Source organism: Haliaeetus leucocephalus, unplaced genomic scaffold (genome assembly GCF_000737465.1).
Source record: "Haliaeetus leucocephalus isolate CR32 unplaced genomic scaffold, Haliaeetus_leucocephalus-4.0 Scaffold840, whole genome shotgun sequence".
NCBI lineage: Eukaryota > Metazoa > Chordata > Aves > Accipitriformes > Accipitridae > Haliaeetus > Haliaeetus leucocephalus.
Genome location: NW_010973276.1, coordinates 3,477,064 through 3,495,896, shown reverse-complemented (window position 1 = coordinate 3,495,896; position 18,833 = coordinate 3,477,064). Strand labels below are relative to the sequence as shown.

At 42.1% G+C, this 18,833-nt stretch overlaps 2 protein-coding genes across 3 annotated transcripts in view; one reads left to right on the top strand and one right to left on the bottom strand.

The window, feature by feature from the left end:
* Positions 1-220: 220 nt before the first annotated feature.
* On the bottom strand, positions 221-14,979 carry ANAPC5 (anaphase promoting complex subunit 5). 2 transcript variants are annotated; one of them, XM_010582187.1, is made up of 17 exons: positions 14,720-14,979; positions 14,551-14,630; positions 13,600-13,709; positions 13,005-13,200; positions 11,740-11,806; positions 9,854-9,955; positions 8,492-8,682; positions 7,501-7,582; positions 6,653-6,742; positions 5,521-5,702; positions 4,905-5,040; positions 4,593-4,667; positions 3,673-3,794; positions 2,386-2,493; positions 1,711-1,858; positions 946-1,108; positions 221-544 (listed from the first exon to the last, which is right to left on the bottom strand). In XM_010582187.1, exons 1-17 carry the CDS (start codon positions 14,921-14,923, stop codon positions 330-332), a joined length of 2,271 nt encoding a protein of 756 aa, XP_010580489.1. In that variant the 5' UTR covers positions 14,924-14,979; the 3' UTR covers positions 221-329. The 2 variants fall into 2 exon arrangements, with proteins under 2 accessions (XP_010580489.1, XP_010580490.1); XM_010582188.1 differs by lacking the exons at positions 14,551-14,630; positions 14,720-14,979 and adding an exon at positions 14,268-14,372.
* Positions 14,980-18,645: 3,666 nt separating this feature from the next.
* The window catches only part of RNF34 (ring finger protein 34, E3 ubiquitin protein ligase), a 9,445-nt gene continuing 9,257 nt past the window's right edge, over positions 18,646-18,833 (top strand). Inside the window, exon 1 of the mRNA XM_010582186.1 lies at positions 18,646-18,706. Coding sequence (XP_010580488.1) covers positions 18,701-18,706 — 6 coding nt within the window. The 5' untranslated portion in view covers positions 18,646-18,700. The remainder of the gene's footprint in view (positions 18,707-18,833) is intronic.

The following is an 18,833-nucleotide window of genomic DNA, read 5'->3' as shown; positions in this document are numbered from 1 at the left end:
GCGTTCATAAAGCCGGCACCGATCCTGAAAATGTCACTACTAAGAACAGATATTATTTCATCGTGACTATGCTACTTCCCTCTGCATGTTTATAATGCAGTCAAGAGAGTCTTTTTTTCCCCATTCGATTCTTATTCTTAATTTCAAGTACAGAATAAAACTGAAATGGGTGGAAACCTATGTCTTCCCTCAAATCATTACAAACAAAATGCAAGGTTGCTCAACAGAAGACCATGATTTATTGGCAGTTATTTTGAAACACGGATGACTGAATATAATAAAAAGACATTTGTAAAAAAACAGGAAAACAAATCTCATCTTTAAATGCGTCACTTGAAGGCATTGATTAAGGGGACACCATGTGCTGGCAGTTCCTGGTGCAACTGACGGAACAACATGGCACATTTGTTCCTTTCGTGGGTCTTGCCTAGGGCGTGGAACAGCCGGGCTTGGAAATAGAGAACATCTCTGAGCTGCTCTTTGCTGTCCACTTTGGCAAAGTAAGTCTTGGCTTCATTTAGATTCAAGATAGCAGATTCCAAAGCTGTCGAAAAAAGGGGGACAGTCATATTTAAGATAATATCACAGTTACAACTCCAAGCAATATAGCTCAATTCTAAGGAGCCCAGTTATAAATTCCTCAGCTTTTCAAAACAATTCGTGTCTTAGCAACATGGTCTTTCAGCTAGTTTCTGTTATCAGCCTTTGGTGCAAAATATGGGTGTGAAAGTATGCAGATAAACAGGATTCCATTATAAACACTGCATCTGTTGAATAACTAACTAATTCCAAATTAATTTTGCTATCTGATAACTAGGTAACACACTATTGTATCACTTCAACTTTTTTTTAACAGTGATCACATAGCAGGACTCCAATATATACAGTGGTTTGCACTTCTCAGCTTTTGAGTGCAGTTTCAGTGAGAATTACTCTTCATACTACCTTCAATCTTCTTTTGTGGAGTGTAGGAAGCTGCAGAAGCCACCTGACACTTGGCCACCAAGAACATGGCGCAGCCTTTGTCCAGGACAGCTCCATGGGCCAAGACAGGTTCTATTGCTGTGTGCAGAATATTCAGGGCTTGTTCAGGAATGCCAAGGATCAGCTGAAAGAGAAATACTTACTGGTCCAATACTGGAATCCACTGGTGAGAGCAGCTTCTTCAGAGAAGACCAACATAAGCCACATCTGTTTCTAATAATGCAATGCGCTACAGACAAGGATGTAAATTCCGCCCCCCCCAATCTTCTTTTAAATCAAAACTTATTAGTAGAAATGAGCTACCGTCTGAAATGATTAGGCACGGCTTCTCCATTGCAGTCAGTGATGACAACCATGTCTCTGCCAGCTCAGAATAAACAATATAACTGAACTCCATTACAAGCATTATTTTTAATTCAAACACATGCCAAACCGTGCCACGAGAAAGCCAAAATACTAGCACAAAAAATAACAACTGAAGCAATTAAGGCAGGCCCAATTTATGCTTGCCTGCTTAATTATATGCAATAACTACATATCTGAGTGATACACATGAAACTCAACTTTTATTATTTATTATCAACATTTAGAATAGACTTCTTCAGAATCAATAATTTAATTCCAACAAGGTTGTGTTCTTAAATCTCACAGGAATAAAAATGGTATCCAGAGCTCCCCAGAATAAATGTTGCCCTACAGCCCTGCGAAAACACAAATCAGACATACCTGGGAGAAAGCCAAGTTCAGCACAGTTTCAGAAGCCAAGTACTGTAGACTATATTCTCGAGAGAGGGCAAGAGCCTGCAGCAGGACAGGCAATGCTATGGTATGACATGAAGATCTCCAGTAGAGCTCTGCTATTGACAGCAGCACGCTAACCAAAACAGGGGGAAAGAATTACAAACATTTTCTTTTGAACAAAAATGTCCGCTTATTTCCTCAACAATTATTCCATCCATAATAGTATTGATTTTTTTGTGAATTACATTACTGCATATACAATAAGCTTCAATTACACTCTTAAGACGAGATGTCGCCAACATACAAAAGATTAAATAACACTGTAACTACTCTGAAGGTTAGCACAAAGGTACAACTACACACATACATTTCTATTCCCTGTTTATTTTGGATGCAGTGTTTCCCTCTTCCGTAAGTCTTCGTGGAACTTTAAAATAAGTTTACTACCTTTTAATTTACATATTAAAGATGACTAGGTTTCAATTCCACAATATTTTGAGGATTCCTCCAGACTGTGATTAATAAATGAAATTATTTTGTAATCTCCAAATCATAGTAGGTAATCTGAAGACTAGTGAACTCTGAACACAGACAAATTGAAATAGCTGATTCTGATCACTGCATAGTGGCTTTAATACTCTGAAAATGAAACACTCTTACCTAATCACCATCTCAGTGTTCTTGATTTTCTGGCAGTGGATCAACAACTTCTGCAAAAGTTTGTGCGCCTCTGACATTTGATTTTGGGCTTTCAATACAATGGCTTTTCTGCCGTGGTAGAAAGAAAACATCACTGATCGTATTTTTATATTTTAGATACAATTCTGCTCTTCGGAACACAGTAAAATAGGTCTCTATTTTGTGACCTCTGTTTCTTGTAACCACAGAATGGCATTCTGGCAAAGTGTATGCATGCTATACACACCAGCAGGGGAAAAACAGGTATCTCTGAATCCAACTGGACAACTCACAGCAGAAAGGATCAAACTCCTAAAACAGCTTTAGACAGAAAACAGGGATTGCCAAAACCCAAGGCCAAAGAGACAGCAGAAGTGGGAGGGCATGCACGCTGGAAAGCACAAGTAATTATTTGTAAGAAAAACAGGTATGAGGTAAAGTAGCTAAAATTGGCTTGAGCTAACAAGGATATGGAGCAACAGAGAAAAAGCAAGAACAGGGAAATAAAAAACAAATACCCAGCAGTAGGGGATGTGTACAAATGCCCTGAACCCAGACACCAAGTAGACTATTTAAAGATCAGGGAAATCACAAACAGTCCAATTCCAGAAGGACAAGCATCAGGTCCCACAGCTTGAGTACTGATCTTCTGGCTTACTGGCATTGGCTATGTTTTTAGGTGTTTTGCCTCACTGAAAATCAACAACAAATTGCTTTTAACAGTAAGCTGTTTTTCATACTCACCAAATAACAAATTTTAACCCTACCCATTTCTAACATGTCATTCTCATTTAGAAACAAGAACCCATTAGGGCGAGTGAAAATCATATTGTTCCATTTTGTAGATCTAGAAACCAGGACACAGATGAAGACACTCAAGCTCTCTTACTATAGCAGAGTTGAGACTAGGCCCGAGATCCCTAGCTATTTGACATAAAATTCTGCTTTGTGCTTAGGTTTGAGTACAGTCACCACGGCAGATTTTGAAGAAGTATTTTGCGTTCTCACAACAGATCTACAGCTCTAGAATAACACCAACTTCAGCAGTGCTATTCCAGTTCTTAAAATGTCCAAAGAAACAACTAGACGTTACTATTGCAGGACATACTCTAATGGAATAAGCACTACAGGTTAGACAACATGACCATAATTAGTTCTGGAAAGGGAAGAACATGTAAGCACATGTGACTGCCAGCAATTATTCTGCTAAATTTTTCATTATCTTCATGGGACACACCTGCAAGTGTATGCAGATTCATGATTTCTTACCTGTATATGCCTTCAATGCTATTAAGTGCTGTAATTCCTGCTACAAGAGAATCTGCTATATGGTATCTGCCATCGTTCATGGCTCTCTCAAACTGTATTTTCTGATCAAACAGCATCCAAAGCTAAACAAAGAACATCCAGGAACAAGTTTTAGAAGTTGTGCCTGCTCATTTTCTAATCCCAAGTTAAAAGTTACTTTTTATTTTCCCCTATGGATATTTACGTCTAGACACAACTAACTCCACTGTCCAATTATCCAATTACTGGATTTACTAAATTACTGTCCTCAGCGGAAATGCTCAGGTCTGGACTAATGTTTCAATACCAAAGCTCACCTATTTGACTGCATTTTAAGTAAAGAAGCTCTTTTAAATCATTACTAATGCTTTGAAACAGTAGACCTGTTCTGTAATGAAAAGAGAAGGACCAAACTATATTTAATGGAATCTTGAACACGTCAAGGTAAATACTATCTTATAGACTCAAGAGTTAATGTGTTTCCCAGAGTCACACATAACCCAGCCTATTCTCTCAGTTATTTTGGGATTGTAATATGTCAAAATAAGTAGCACTAAACAAACAGAACTTTGAAGCTCCAAATCAATGCAGAGCATTTAATTCCTGTATGTGCTTATGAGGGACCTGTATATTCCTCTGTCAATGACATTTCTACTTAAACAGCTTTTTCTTAGGAGCCTGTGGTGAGATAAATGTCTCGCCAGTCTTAAAACAACAGAGGCTTCTTTTTCATGCTTTTGTAGAAAAGTTTGTGCTGCACAGCTTCCCGTGAGGTCATGAGCCAAGTGAAATTAGCAAATGTATAGCCCAAGGCAGATGGAGGAAAGAATTCAGATACAATGGAATTCAGATCCTGTTGTATAATAGTATATAATTTACAGGCTAAATTATAAATATTCTACCTGTGCATGCTGACTGTTGGGAGGGAATCTTTCCTTTAGGTGTTTCAATATTTCAGAAGCAGCTGCAAAGTATCCCTGTAACACAGAAACAGCACTCTGATTAACATACACTGGGACAAGCACCACTCCCCTTGATTTCAACACAACCTTCACAGAAAGAACTTGCCAAACAAAAACGCTGCATTTTATTCACCCCCAATACAGACATTAAAGGCAGAACAAAACACAAGTCAAGTCTTGCCTTCTCTGTCAATAACACCCACACATCCTCTCACCTAAATGACATTTTGTGCAACTAGCCATAAAACTCACCTGCTCTGCATGTAGCTCAGCCAGGTGACACAATACCACAGCGAAGGACTCTGTGTTATTCTGCTGAACGCCCACGTTCACAGCCTCCAGACTGTTCATGCTCAGCAGTGTTTGGGCTTGTTGAAGTGCCATGGTGCTTGTGCAAGAGAAACATCTTTTAGCTTTCAAGCAACAAACAACAATCATTTTTTATCTATGGTCTTGTTATGACAACAGTCTATGTTTTCTGGTAAGCCAGAGGCCTGGGGGAGAATGAAAACTTGAAAAACAACTGCCATCCAGGAACTCTGGACAATGCAGGCACACCAAGTACTACATACCGAAAGCTGCACACAGTCTAAGCACTGAGATGCTGAAAATGGGGGCACAGGAACAACTTATGATCTACTTGCCACTACTAAATGGGAACTCAATCTCTTCTCCAGTATGAGTTTTAAAGGAACACAAGAGAATGGAAATAATTGCATTCAGTCTGTACTGAATCACAGCCTGATTGCTTTATTTTAGTGCACTGGAGAGACACAGTCACTTGTTACACCTATATAAATAACTCAAAATGCATTATGTGCTAACAAGTACAATGAGCTAACCCGAGAGTTCCAAAGAAACAAAATACCTGCGGCCGTATAATCTCCAAATGGCAGTCTTCTGTGCTATACTAATATCAATAAGCTCTGACAAGCTGTGTTTCCAGTGCAACAGATCAGAATCTTTTAAGGCATCCATTAGTTTGTTGGCAGCCTTTCCTGCAAAAGCTCTTTGCTGAACCAAGGACTGTATTCCCAGGGAAGCAAGGTACTGGGAAGAAGAAAAAAAAACCGAAACAACAGCACTGAAAGACAACAGAGTACAGGACAGTTTGCAAATTACACCAGAGCAAGAGTTCTAAACTAAGAAAAAACTCCCAAAGAAAAAAGAGGTGATGTTATTCAGCACAGACAAAGGAACACCGCTCCAGGCATTTCTTTAAATACCTACTTATGCACACCCACACATATGTGAATGCCATTGTGTTAGATGTGAAAGGTAATTTCCACTCCCCCACACAGAAGTCTTAAAGAGGATGACAGGACTTGTACCTGAATTTCTCCAATGATGAAACAGCTGTGAAAACACAGAGCCTTCCCTCCCCTTCCCCACCAAGTGGCCATGTCTGCTCTCACCTCCCAACATCAGCAGTTTAGTTACTCTTAGAACAATTCTCTCAAACAGATTGCAGATCTTGGGGAAGACAGAAGTAAACATTAACAGCCAACAGATTGAGGGCACAAAACCATCTAAGGGGAGGGCTGCCTTGCAAGGTTTCACAGCTGGGACAGAGCCATACAAGTAAATGTGTTCAAAGCCCTGCCAGAGGCATCAGCACTGAGTTTTGGGAAAGGCGGAGGCATAAGAACCTCCCTCAAGCACCAGCAGATTGCGCTGCAGGCCTAAGGCTGAAACGGTGCATGGGGCCACGCTAGTAGCCACAGAGAGTTTTTCTGCCTGAAAAACAAAGAAGTTAGAAGGAAAAACAGTGAGCCTTGCAATAATGCACTGGCATTAAAGCAACTGAACTCTGGTTTGTTAATATGAAGAGTAAAAATAATAGAAACAGCTAGATTTTGGAGTGTTAAAATAGATTTGTTTAAATTCAGTTACATATTTTGAACAATGCAGCCACAAGACCCAAAACCCTATCATGCACGCTCCCCTCGCCACATGTGATTGTCCTAGAATAAAGTTAAGGATAAATGAAATGGACTTACTGGCAAACCAAAATGTAAAGATTTGTTTACAGAGTGCTCCAGCAGAACACAGCTATCAAATATCTTCTGTTCCAAGATGTACAACCAGCTCTAGTAAGGGAAAAAAGTTAAAATCTCATTGCAAATAGCTAATGGCTGCAGCACTTTCAACTTCTCTTACTTTTTGCACAGAATGCACAAAAATTCACTGGAAATATAAACCACTCTTCAGAATTAGTATGATACTAAGGCAACTCCTATTAAATGCTGCACAGCAAAATACATCAAAAGTGCAGCTAGGGTGGGACACTGGCTTGACAGCAGTCAATGCTGGAGATTCACAGTAATGCACAGAAACCCCATCATACAGTTAATCGTGGAAAACAGTATCTCAGGAGTTTGATACCACTGATGCCAATTCATTATACCAATAATGTTAATTACAGAACAAAATAAAGAGGAATCCAAGTCTTTCCCCCCTCCCTTCTGTTTGTTTGAAGGAAGGCTGATTACTCTTTGAGAATCCCAACAGACAGTAAAGAGGAAGTTTATGAAATACTTTAGTCTTACATGTTTTAAAGAGACAAACTTCAAGGTTAGTACCAAGATCTTAGTACTCTGGGATCACAACTCCTGTTTAAGACAGTAATCCTGAGTTGCAACAAAACCATCCCATGATGTCCCTACAGTTTGTTGCTCTGGGTGACCCACCTGCCAGAAGCACCCCACTGTTGGACAGTCATATTTAAATTACTGATGCATTTGACGAGATACTACTGTAAGAGCAGTTTTGCAACAGTTCACTGAGCAAAGGCTCAGATAACAGAGACAAAGGTGACTTAACCCTCTTTTCAACACAGCTACCTTACCAGGCAGTGCTGCAAGCAAACATGGTCATTAGACTCCTGTGCAATTCGGATGGCTTCCTGAAGTGCAAGTTCAGCCTGTTGGCTATCAGCAAACAAAAAGGGAGAATGTATTAGTACTCCCACAGTGCTTAAAATATAGCATTATAATACAGAGGTATATTAATCTAAATTATGCATATCGCACTCAGAAGATAACTGATTTAACAGACTGCTGAGAAAGCCTGTATTTCCCTCCTAGCACTTCAACAATATATTCTATTCTTGAGGATAATAAGCAAGACGGCATCTGCAAGCCACTACAAAAATGCAACTGTAACCCCTAAGTGGGCTTTCAAACCCTGTACATGCCAATGTGCCAAGTTATTGTTTGTACAGGGGCAACGTTAAGTATCTGCCTGTGCAGAAAATGTTGTTGCTCTGAATTTTGCAGATGTCCTTCCCATCTCCAGTCCTTTTACATGATGCATCCAGGCAGCAGTCAATAAATGCAAACCATATATGGAGATGGGTAAGCCAGCTTTATCAATAAAATAACACTGACCCCTATGGCATTTTAAAACAAAAAAAGCTGAGATGGCTTTTTTTTTTTTAAATTATTCTTTTTCCAGATCATCAGCTCTATGTTGATTTGGATGTTAACAGAAAACCAACCACACTTTCTTGAGAATATAGCTGAAAACAGGCATTCATGTCCACTGACCTTTCTGAGGTCATGGAAATGTAGCAATTGAGAACCGGACACAGACAAATGTCAACTCTTACCCAGCTGTAGATGGCTCAGTTATATGGAAACCAAATAAATGTCAAAACAAAAACAAACCAAAACAAATCAAGATTCCCAAGAAAATCCCAATGCAACTATAGCTCTTATCAAATTACAGAAAGTCCCTTCTTCTCCTGAACAGATTTTCAGAATGAACAAAAGGTCTATCAGCACTCACGAGATGCAACAAGATGAATTTTAGTTGTGCAGTACAATATATTAACTTACTAATGGCCAAACCGACAGTGCAGTGCAGCTAGATTCAGAGCAGCGTATCTCAGACTCCGACCGTAACCTTCATCCCCATTGCTTTTGCTTTCTGCTCCAGTGAGAATTAAACGGTCAAAATAATGAAGGAGGCTGTGTGTTGAACTGAAGACATCTTGCACTCTGAGACTATTTAAGTAGCTTAAATAATGCTAAAAATTGAAGCAAAATCAGCTTTAACTATACAGAACAATTAAAACAAAGGTTTTGTTTGTAATTACTATACGTATTCTTGCTGGGAAAGGTTGCTTACCAAGTGCAACCATGAAATACCGTATGGCCAGGAAAGCGCTTGATCAGAAGTTGCAGCGATACTGATACTACCCATGCAGAATTCCTGTAAATCTTGGATAAAATTGCTCTTTTTCCATAACAGGATCTTCCAAATGGTGTCCCATAGGCCAAGGTCTGGCCGTCAGAATAATCCCACCCCGTCTGAGACCTCTACACAGGTAGAATCCCTGTATTTATGTGCTAAGCGAGAGTGGGAATGGAGGCATGACTCCCACTGTGTCTGCACTCAGAAAGATACTCAGAAGCATGAGCACTGCTTCCAAATGCCATGCAGATAGAAAGTAGATGCTAAAACTATGTATTTTCTTCTTGGCATGGAGACCTGGGCAGGACAACACTTTACGTCAGACAGACAGAACACTGGAGAGGACTTCTGCAGTTGTGAAGTCCAGCCCCTGCTATGGCAGCCCTTGTCTCCAAACGAGAGCAAGGAAAATCCTGTCTGCCTCAGCCCAGGGCTACTGGGAGGAAGAGTTAGAAAGTAAGGCAGGAAAGAGCTGACTGGGAACTCATGGCACTTGCTCAAGAATAAGTTGTTGAGGAACAAGGCAAATGCTCACAGCATAGGTCTGGAACCAACGCTCAACGTGAGTTGTCTGTTGCTTTCAGTATAAATTGCTATTAAGCACCAGAAGTAAACTGAACACCAGTAAGCAAATCAACAGATATTGCACTTAATACTGATTTTTAAACTATGGGAGTATGAAGCCTGAAATTTCTTAGGAAAGCATGTGTAAAAAGAAATAAGTTTTAGATTTAGTTGAACAAGAAGGCAATCACATAGTCCCACCAAAATTAAGAGGATTATATCCGTACATAAAGCTAGACATGTGGTTAAGTACTTAGCTTAATTAAGGTTTCTGTACCTTCAGGAGTTTCAGTCTGAATTACTAAACATTTACATGCAACTTACTCACATTTTTATCATCTGCTTGTATTTCAATATAGAATAAATTACTCCCAAATAATCCCATCCTAGAGTTAAGAAATCCCTTTACAACCATTTTGGATGAAGAAAAAGATACTTACTGCTTCAGCAAAGTCTGGATTAAATTTTAACAAGTTGTTCAATTCCTTTTGTAAAGATGCTGGAGTAAGAGCCTTTGTTTCATCGTTCTTTAATAAAGAAGCCTGGAATAAAAATTGAAAACTAAAAGTAAGATAAGTAACTCAAACTGGAGGGTTACAAATATATTTTAATACATGCTTGTCAGTTTGTTATCTGCTTGGAGAGAACATTAAAGAAGATTTTGTAACAGTTCTGTCTACTATGACACTGAAACATCAGTGGCAGTTTTATTCTATACTACATTATAGCATTCACCTTCCAGAGATCAGAGAGATCAAGTAAAAGAAAAGCTTATTCAAAGGTACTTAAAGAATCCTGTCTAAGTTTCTCTTTGAAGAACTAATACAACAGATCACTCACTGGAATTGCATTTATCTTCTCACAAAGAACCCAGGAAACTAAATAAAAGTAAATCCATAGTTTGCTTCGGCAAGTAGATCAATTAATAAAAAATTACAACAATCTAGTTACTAGAATAAGCATTACTGAATACTGAATAATAAAAAGACTTCAAATTTCAGACCCCTCCTAAATATCCCGATTCCCACATAATATTCTAATTAGGAGGGGGAAAAAAAATTATACATACCAGTAACAAATACTCTACAAAAATCACACCAGCTAAAAAACACAGTATAACAGAACACCACTGCAGTTTAAATCCATACCCTGACCAGAACACTGCAGTCTGTCTCGTCTTCTCATTCAACCCCATTTCTAACTCTACTCCTGGATAAGGGGTCCCCTATTCCGCATGCGTGTGTTTATGGAGGTTGAAGCACCAGCAACTGGAGCTAGATCACAGGGGTCTGTCTGCCTGTGGTGCCAGCAACTGGAGTGGGGACCACAGGGCGCAGAGGTCCGTGTGTCTGTAGTGCCAGCAACTGGAGCAAGTGAGAGCGTGCATGTCAGTGGGTGACCGCTGGTGAGCTGGACTAGGCAGAAAGTAGGATAAGCAGCTTGAGAGCCAAATATTGAAACAGCTGTAAGACTGGGCCAGATATGTTTCTCTGAATGAAACAACTGGAGGAAGTCCAGGCCAACCAGGAGGTCCCAAGCCAACCAATGGAGAGACTGTGGGGCCTCTGGGTCAACTGAGAGATCCATTTGTATGCGTGTCATGTCTTTCTGTGGAGGCAACTGGAGACAAGACAATCCAGGGACCAGTTACTTGATAAACTGAGTGTATAAGCTCAGTTACTGGTGGAATCAAGAGAGAGAGCACGTGCATACAAGAGCGTACACCTGTATATATTTCACACTAATGGACCTTCATCCTCATCAGACAGACAGGGGAACGGGATAACAGACAGCATGCTCAGCTTCAACACTGGTTGCACTGGGGGTCATGGAGCTGCAGGAGCCTTGCCATGATCAGGCTACCAGATTCAACAACTCCTAACAGTATAGAGCCTAATGGGACTGAGAAGTTGCTTTGAACTTTTAAAATGTATATGAAACTTCACATATTATATGTATTTTGTTTTTTTAGCAAGCTATTATAAGCATGCAGTGCATTCACTGACATTTGTGCCCATCTGTATTTCTGCTCCATTTTGTATTTACCAGCTGGAATAATCAACAAAACTGCACATTTCACAGACATCAAATCTGAGGCGAGTAGTCAGAATGGACGTGACCTTCCCAGAATCAAATACCATCATATGATGTACATGTCTAGATAAAACACTTTTAGCCCCAAGTGCTCATACTGAGCAACTACACGCAAAATATCAACAAATCTTTAACAGATCTAAGAAAACATTGTGTCTGACACTGTGGATAAAATTGAAGGTGAAATTCATGTTATGGATCATTTAGTCCACTTTATTCAGAAATAACATACCTGCTGAGAAAGAAAATACTCTGCTTGTTTCTGGGAAAGAGGCCCACTGCAAGATATCTCTTCTTCCCTGATAAGAAGCACTCTGGTTAGAAACAAGGGCAATGAAATAGAATACAAGGAAATACATTTTATCAGACACTCCACGCTTTTGCTTTCTAAAGTTTTATGAGATATTATAGCTCAAAGCATGAAAGGAAACTAGAAGGAGACAACTTAATAAATAATGAAATCTGCTACATCAAAGTTAGTAATTCAAATGATTTCACACACTTTAGTTGTAATCTTCAACCTGCAGAGACGGTAGTCAATATGAATGTTACCCTAAATACACGTGAAAACCCAAAGAAAAACAGCAGACAGAAGAGTTGAGGTTGACATATTCAAATGGCTTTGTTCTGCTTTTCCTTTCTTCTGAAGATAGTCACAATGAAATGAACTGGCACTTTGGCCACATACATCACTCCAGAAAACAGCTGCTCTGCAAGTGCAGACAGAAGTTTATTCCGTGGAAAGACAGCAACCACAGCATACAGCCAGATTCCAAAAGCTGTTAACTGACTCATGCTGTAGCAGAGCATGCACAAGGACAAGTTTATATAAAGACTGTTTAGAAAGTAAATTTTAAATATATGGATACACAAAATGCTTCTAGGATTATTCTTATAGTGGAGCACCTCTCTACCAGGTGAAAAGTGTCAGTATTTGCTTCTCATTTTTGATGTAAATAGACACGAGTTCTTTTATTTGGAGAAGGGCGAAAAGAGAAACCAAAAACATTGCTTATTGGAAGCAAGAGTGACCTCTCCAACAGCTTTAGCACATCACAGACTAGCACAACCAGAGAAGACATTCAGCAGCGGGCTGTACTGAAGGAAACTGTGGGCAGCATCTGGCCTTTAGCCTGCGATTCCCTAAAAGGATGGGGTACTGGCCATCTACAAGACACGGAGCAGAACTGTTGCCATTTACAAGTGTTACCACATGGTGGCACCAAGGAAATGGAGAGGACACCCAGCTCTGCCAGTGTATGAGGCTTTAAAAAAAATACAAGATTACAGTACACTACATCTCAATATCGCAGCTGAAGACGTTAATGATAGGACATGCATGGGGCCTAGATGAGCATTTGTGGAGTTTGGGAGGTTTAACAGGAGTAGCATCTTGAGCTGGAAAAAGCTTACGTTTACTCTGATGTGTATAGAAGTAATCTGAAATAAGACTAATTCTCTTAAGAATTGGGAAAGACTTTAATATTAATATATCACCTTAAAGGTGCATCAAGTTCTTCTTTCTCCATTTTCCCCTCCAGTTCTTCTGTATTTGTCAGTTCCATATCACTCTCATCAATTCCATTTTTTTTCTCATCATTTTGAAAGTACTGCTGAAGTGCAGTGTAAAGTTTATAGACCTGACTAAAAGAAAGCTTATTGTATGCCAAGATCATATGGCGCAGAAACAGACCTGCAAAGGAAAACATCTGTTATGACACCTGTCTGTAAGGGTGCTGTTTCAGAGAGGAGACTAGAAATCGTAATAAGCAGAAGCTTAAATCACATTAAATTTTGCTTAAGTGTCTCATCTCAGCCTACCAATTGATAAAAGTCAATTTTGCAGGGTATAAATCTGGTATTAATTAGTGGCAAATCTCACAGACTATCTGATCACAGAAAAATCCTTAAGATCAGTAAGAACTGCACAATACACAAAGTTATTGGTTAATATGAAACATCTGAGCAAGAGAAAAATCATATTATGCAATCTCTACACCTCCCCAAAAAGAAAAAAAAAGCTGTATCCTGAATGAATTACATCAGTGATAGATACCACATCAAATATAGTGTACGGATAACAATTAGTTACCTACTACACTTGTTTTATGAACTTCCGGCTCTGTCCCTGTAAATGAATCTGAAAGGTCATCAAAAAATTGTTCCATATCTTTCAATTCTCCTTCTGCCATAAGTTTTAACCTAAACAGGGAAAGTAAACCACATTTTTTTTTAGGATATTAATAATATGCATCAAATAAAATATTCTTCTATTTCAGGTACAGATGAGTGAAGAGAAACAGAACCAAGTGGTAGCTAATTCATGACGCCCAGAAGATTTTTATACACGAGCCAAATCGAAATATATTGAATATTAATAATAAGCACAATAATAATCAGGTTTGGGGTTTTTTTCTTTTTTAAACAGTTCTTTAAATAAAGAGAACAGTTAGAAAATATTGTTATTCTTTCGATGAAACAATTAGGAACCCAAAATAGACTGATTTTTTAAACTGTTGCTGTTTAGCGAGTTAGCTTTACTGAGTTAGTTAGATCTTCCATATCACAGCAACTTTAAAACTCCGACGCTTGGCTTGTGTGCCTTTCAGAACGTATTGACGAAAACTAAGAAAACTGTAGAAGTACATTTTTGCTCCCAAACGTATGACATTTTAACTATACATTTACACATTTCAGAGCACTTCTTCACAGAGATCAGAGTAGATACGGGTAGCGCAGAGCACGCATGTAACAGCTCACCCATCTTTCACAGAAATACTGGCTGTGGCGGTGGAGTTTTCACGTTTGCAGTACAGGATACAGAAACCACACGAGGGAAGGGCTTCACTGAACGACACAAGCCTTTCCTCGGCCTCCAGCCGCAGGGAAGCCTGGCTCGCTGCGACTTCGTGCCTCCCTCCACAGCGGGGGCCGGGGCCCGACCCTCAGCTGCTCTCCCCTCGCCTCGCCTCGCCTCCCCTCCCCGATGGCAGGGACACGGTTTAAGGGTTTCCAGAGGGCGGGCCGCGGCCCCGGCGCCCACCTGATGTGCACGGAGCTGGCCAGGTGCGAGCAGGACTCCTCGATGGCTTTGAGCAGTCGCGACAGCGGCATGTCAGGGCCCTGGGGAGGAGAGCGATATGTCGCGACAGGCCACAACACAAGCGGCCCCTTGGGGTCGCCTTCCCTCCCCCTCGGGGCCCGCCCCCGACCTGCAGCAGCGGCAGCAGTAGCCGGTTGAGCCGCCGCCGCTCCAGCAGGCCGAGCTGCGCGCCGGCGCGGCCCAGCTCGCTCAGGAGCACCAGCAGCGCCATCTTGTAGGGGGTGACCCAGTCCTTGATCCCGAAGACGTTGGCATGCACCACGCCGTTCGTCATCATCGGGTTGAAGTAGAGGCTCTCGTGCACGCTCGCCATGGCGGCAACCGGCCGCCACCGGCCGCCCGCCCCGTCGCCCGGGAAACCGGGCTCGCCCGCCGGCCAATCGCCGCCGCCGTCGCCATGACGCGAGCAGCCCCGCGGCCAATCGGAGGAGGGGCTGTGCGGCGCTACAGCGGGGCCGGCTGTCGGCCCGAGCCCAGGAGAAACGTTCCGGGGAGAGAAGGATCCGCGCGGCGCCGCCTGGAGGTAAGCGGGCGAACGGCGGGGGCGGCCGCGCAGGGCGGTCGGGCGTGCTGCGCTGCACCGCGCCGCAGCCGTCCACCAGGCTGTGGGCTGTGGCGAGCTACGGCCAGCGTCTTGCGTGGGCTGAGCCGCAGCCCGTTAACAGCCGCAGGCCAGCGGCTGGTCACGGCTCCTCCACTGACACCGGCCTCCGCGCCGCTCCCGCCACAGGGACCGCGGCCGGCGGCTCGGTGGGGCCGGCCGCGGAAGAGTCCAGGAGGGGATTCGCCGGACAAAACGGGGAAACTTGATCCGGGCTCTGATGCGAGCGTTTGCTTGGGGCGACCGGAGAACACCGGGGACTGAATTCGCTCCTGTTCGCTTGGGTTTCTTGCAAATTAATTGTGATGCGATAAAGATACTTCCACACATAAGTTTTTGTTTTCTCAAGGACTTGTTAAAGTACTTCATTAAGGCATCGTGTTCCCAAAGAAAACACTCCTGTTATTGTAATAGTTCTCATTTTTGTAAGCGAGAGCAAACCAAAACTCAATATTATTATAGATCTGCATGTCCCCGGGGATTTCAGTTGAGTTCCTCCTGATTCTCGTGCCTGGGTGTGGTGAGAGGAGGAAGAGGTGAACCAAGCGTGGAGTAATTTTCTAGAATACATTTACATTTAAGAAACTTAATGTTGTAGTTAGTTGTCGCTGGCATAATTAATGATACCTTCCTAGCCCTCAGTGAACTAATACTCATCAAACTATATCTGAATATAAACCCTGGGAAAAAAAACACAGCTATTATATTACAAAGGTCAACTTGCTGACATTTCCTGAAAATAAAGTATGACGGCTTGGGCGGAAACACCAAAATGGTGGAGTGGCTTGGCAGGGAGGGGCAGGAGATGAGATAAAGGCCGGGCTGCAGCCAGCATGTGCAGAACTTGGAGGAAAAAGGAAATGACAGACATCTGGTTCTGACATTTCCATGTAATTCTCTGAAGCCAACGTGCGAACTCTGCTGACAATCCTTCAGGGTGTGGTATGGAGAACATTTAGACTATCGTTTTTAAGCATATTTAAATAAACTCGCACACCTAAAACCCAGCTCTCTAAATAAGCAGCAAGAGATTATTTTGGTCATATTAAATTCAAGATTAGGTGATGCAATTGAGAAAGTAATCTTTTATCTTACCAAAACTAGGCTCAAGCCCAAGTGACGTGCCTGAGCTTATGAAGTATGAAACAGCTACCGTCTGGGTTTGGGGATATTTAGCGCAATGCTGAATCTGTCGAACTGAGTCTCTGTAATCTGAAAACCTTCACAAAGCTACTTCCAAAGTATCGTGCCTCTCTGGTATAAAAAGTGAATACTGTAACGATTCTTCCTATAGGTATTAATATCCAATCTGAAATTCCCAAATAAAGCCCAGCTTTTTTTTTTTTTTTAAACTTTACTACAAAATTTTGCAAATTGTTACATGAAAAACAAATGAATATTCCTGGTAAGAATCACTTCTCTACCTCGCTCTCTCATGATGTGTAAAACCTTGGGGGATTACCGAGCTGCAGCGAGTCATCATCACTTGTTATTTCATGGCAGAAGTAAATGGGACATCTAGCATTAATAGATTTAAATCTTTTAATGCTTCTTTGGCACGATCCAGAAGGCTCAGTGAGGGCAAGTCTTTTATTAATAGAACCTCTGCAAATGCTTCTTTTCAGCCACAGAGTAGCTGGCGGAGTTAAAGATCCTTGTTTAAAAACAGTCTATGTGGTTACAATTTAGACACGCTACTGCGTTAAAAGTGATCTCAGATCACATGTTATGAAGATGATTCATCAAGATCTGCCCAAATTAAGGCGGGAGTGGCAACTGCAGCTGCCAGCACAGTCACCAGATCTCGGCTCTGTCAGGCCCACGTTACTCCCTAAAACATCTGTGTTTGGGAGGATTTCTTGTTGGCAAGCCCTTAACAGAGCTAAAGGAAAAATTTTAGACTTTGCTTGGTTTGGCTCACCTGTGGGACAGAGCTTTTACCCTGCTTACAGCGACTGCATGAGAAGCTCTCCTGTTTTAATGTAAGATTATTAACAAGAATATGTGTATAATTTGGTACTTCAAGGATGACTCTCTGAACCAACAGAGTTTAGGTGACATAGAAGTTTTTAAAAAACAGACTGTACTGATATTTCTTAAGGAGTCTTAAAGCAATCTCTTGCATAAGAAATGTGGGAAATGTGCCATTGCTTGTTCCAACATTGTATTCACAAGGCTTTTCTACTATCTTTTCAGTTGCGTTGACTAAAATTGCAAGCTATTATTGGGGGAAAAAGCACCATTTTTTATTAAATCATGTGTAAAAGTTGATAGCATATCAAAAGCTTGTCGAGGAGCATAAGCATTTCCAAAAAGAGATGACCTGATTTTGAATTAAGATATGGCGTCAGGGCAGAAGTTGGACTGCACGAAGTATCTGCTCTTGATGCTAACACTGCCAAGACTGTGCCATTTTCGTGGCAATTACATACTGATTTTTTTGGACTCAGTTCTTGTATCTGGCTTGCTCTAAAAATAGATCCGTTCTGCAGAAATTAGTAAAGATTGCATGCAACCTTTTGTATGGGTAGATTTGATTTGTGGTCAAAATTTATTTTCAGCCACTTTTGTCTGTCCCTCTTTTTGGCAAAGGCCTCCTTTGTTCTTGGCCCTGTGTGCTCTTATGTAAAGCTTTCCTGAAGACTTGGTCAGGTTTGTATTGTTGGGGTTTCTTTAATGTAATCTTCTGGTTAAAAAGCTTTCAGTTCTTACAACCTATGATTTTTTTTTTTTTTAATGTATCCCATTCATAGCGCAGAGAAAATAACAACGGGATCTAGAAGCTAGCTGAAACTGGATTTTTAAATAATAAACCTTCTATTATTTAAAGCTTATCACCAAAGGGCTTGGTAGAATAATCACCACTTTGGCCTTTTGCCTACAGCACCGAGGCTTTTAATTACCTTTGTGACAAACCACTGCTTGTACGCAGAGGTGCCAAAACACCTGTATTTTGGCAGCTGTCAGATCCGCCCCCAGACCCGCGGAGGCACAGGGCTGCTGCCCGACCCCCTTACTCCCCACTGGGCGGATGACAGCCGCCTTCGTTACCCTGGCATCTACTTCTGCTTAAATACACAGGAAAACCCCAAATCACCCAAAACCGTGAGGTAAAAGTCCTCTCTTATTTCAGTGACATCACTATTTACGCACTTACAGCTGTCAGTGGCCCCTTCTTTTCGTGTTTGAGGGGTATTTTCGCGAGACCCGCCGAACCTCCGCGCCCGCGGAACCTCCGCGCCGGCCCCCGCCAACCCACTGCCGCGTCCTCTCCTCCCATTGGCTCCACCCGCTCGCTGTTGGCGGCGGGAGAACCAATGGCGTGCGGCGCAACGGGAAGGCCCGCCCTCCGTGAGGCGGCCCGCTGGAGCGCCGCGCAGGGCGGGGGCCCGCTCCGGTAGCGGGGGGGTGGGGGGTGGGGGGTGTCGGTGCCGGGGGCTTCGCCGCGGCAGACGGCGCTGGAGCGAGAGTGGCGGTGGTGAAGCGGCCATGAAGGTGACCGGGGCGGGCGAGGGCGTTCGTCCGGCCGGGAGAGCGTCTTTCCCCTCGCTGCGGGGAGGGAGGGAGGGAGAAGGGGGGCGAACCGGCACGTGAGGGACCCCCGGTGGGATAGGACGGGCCG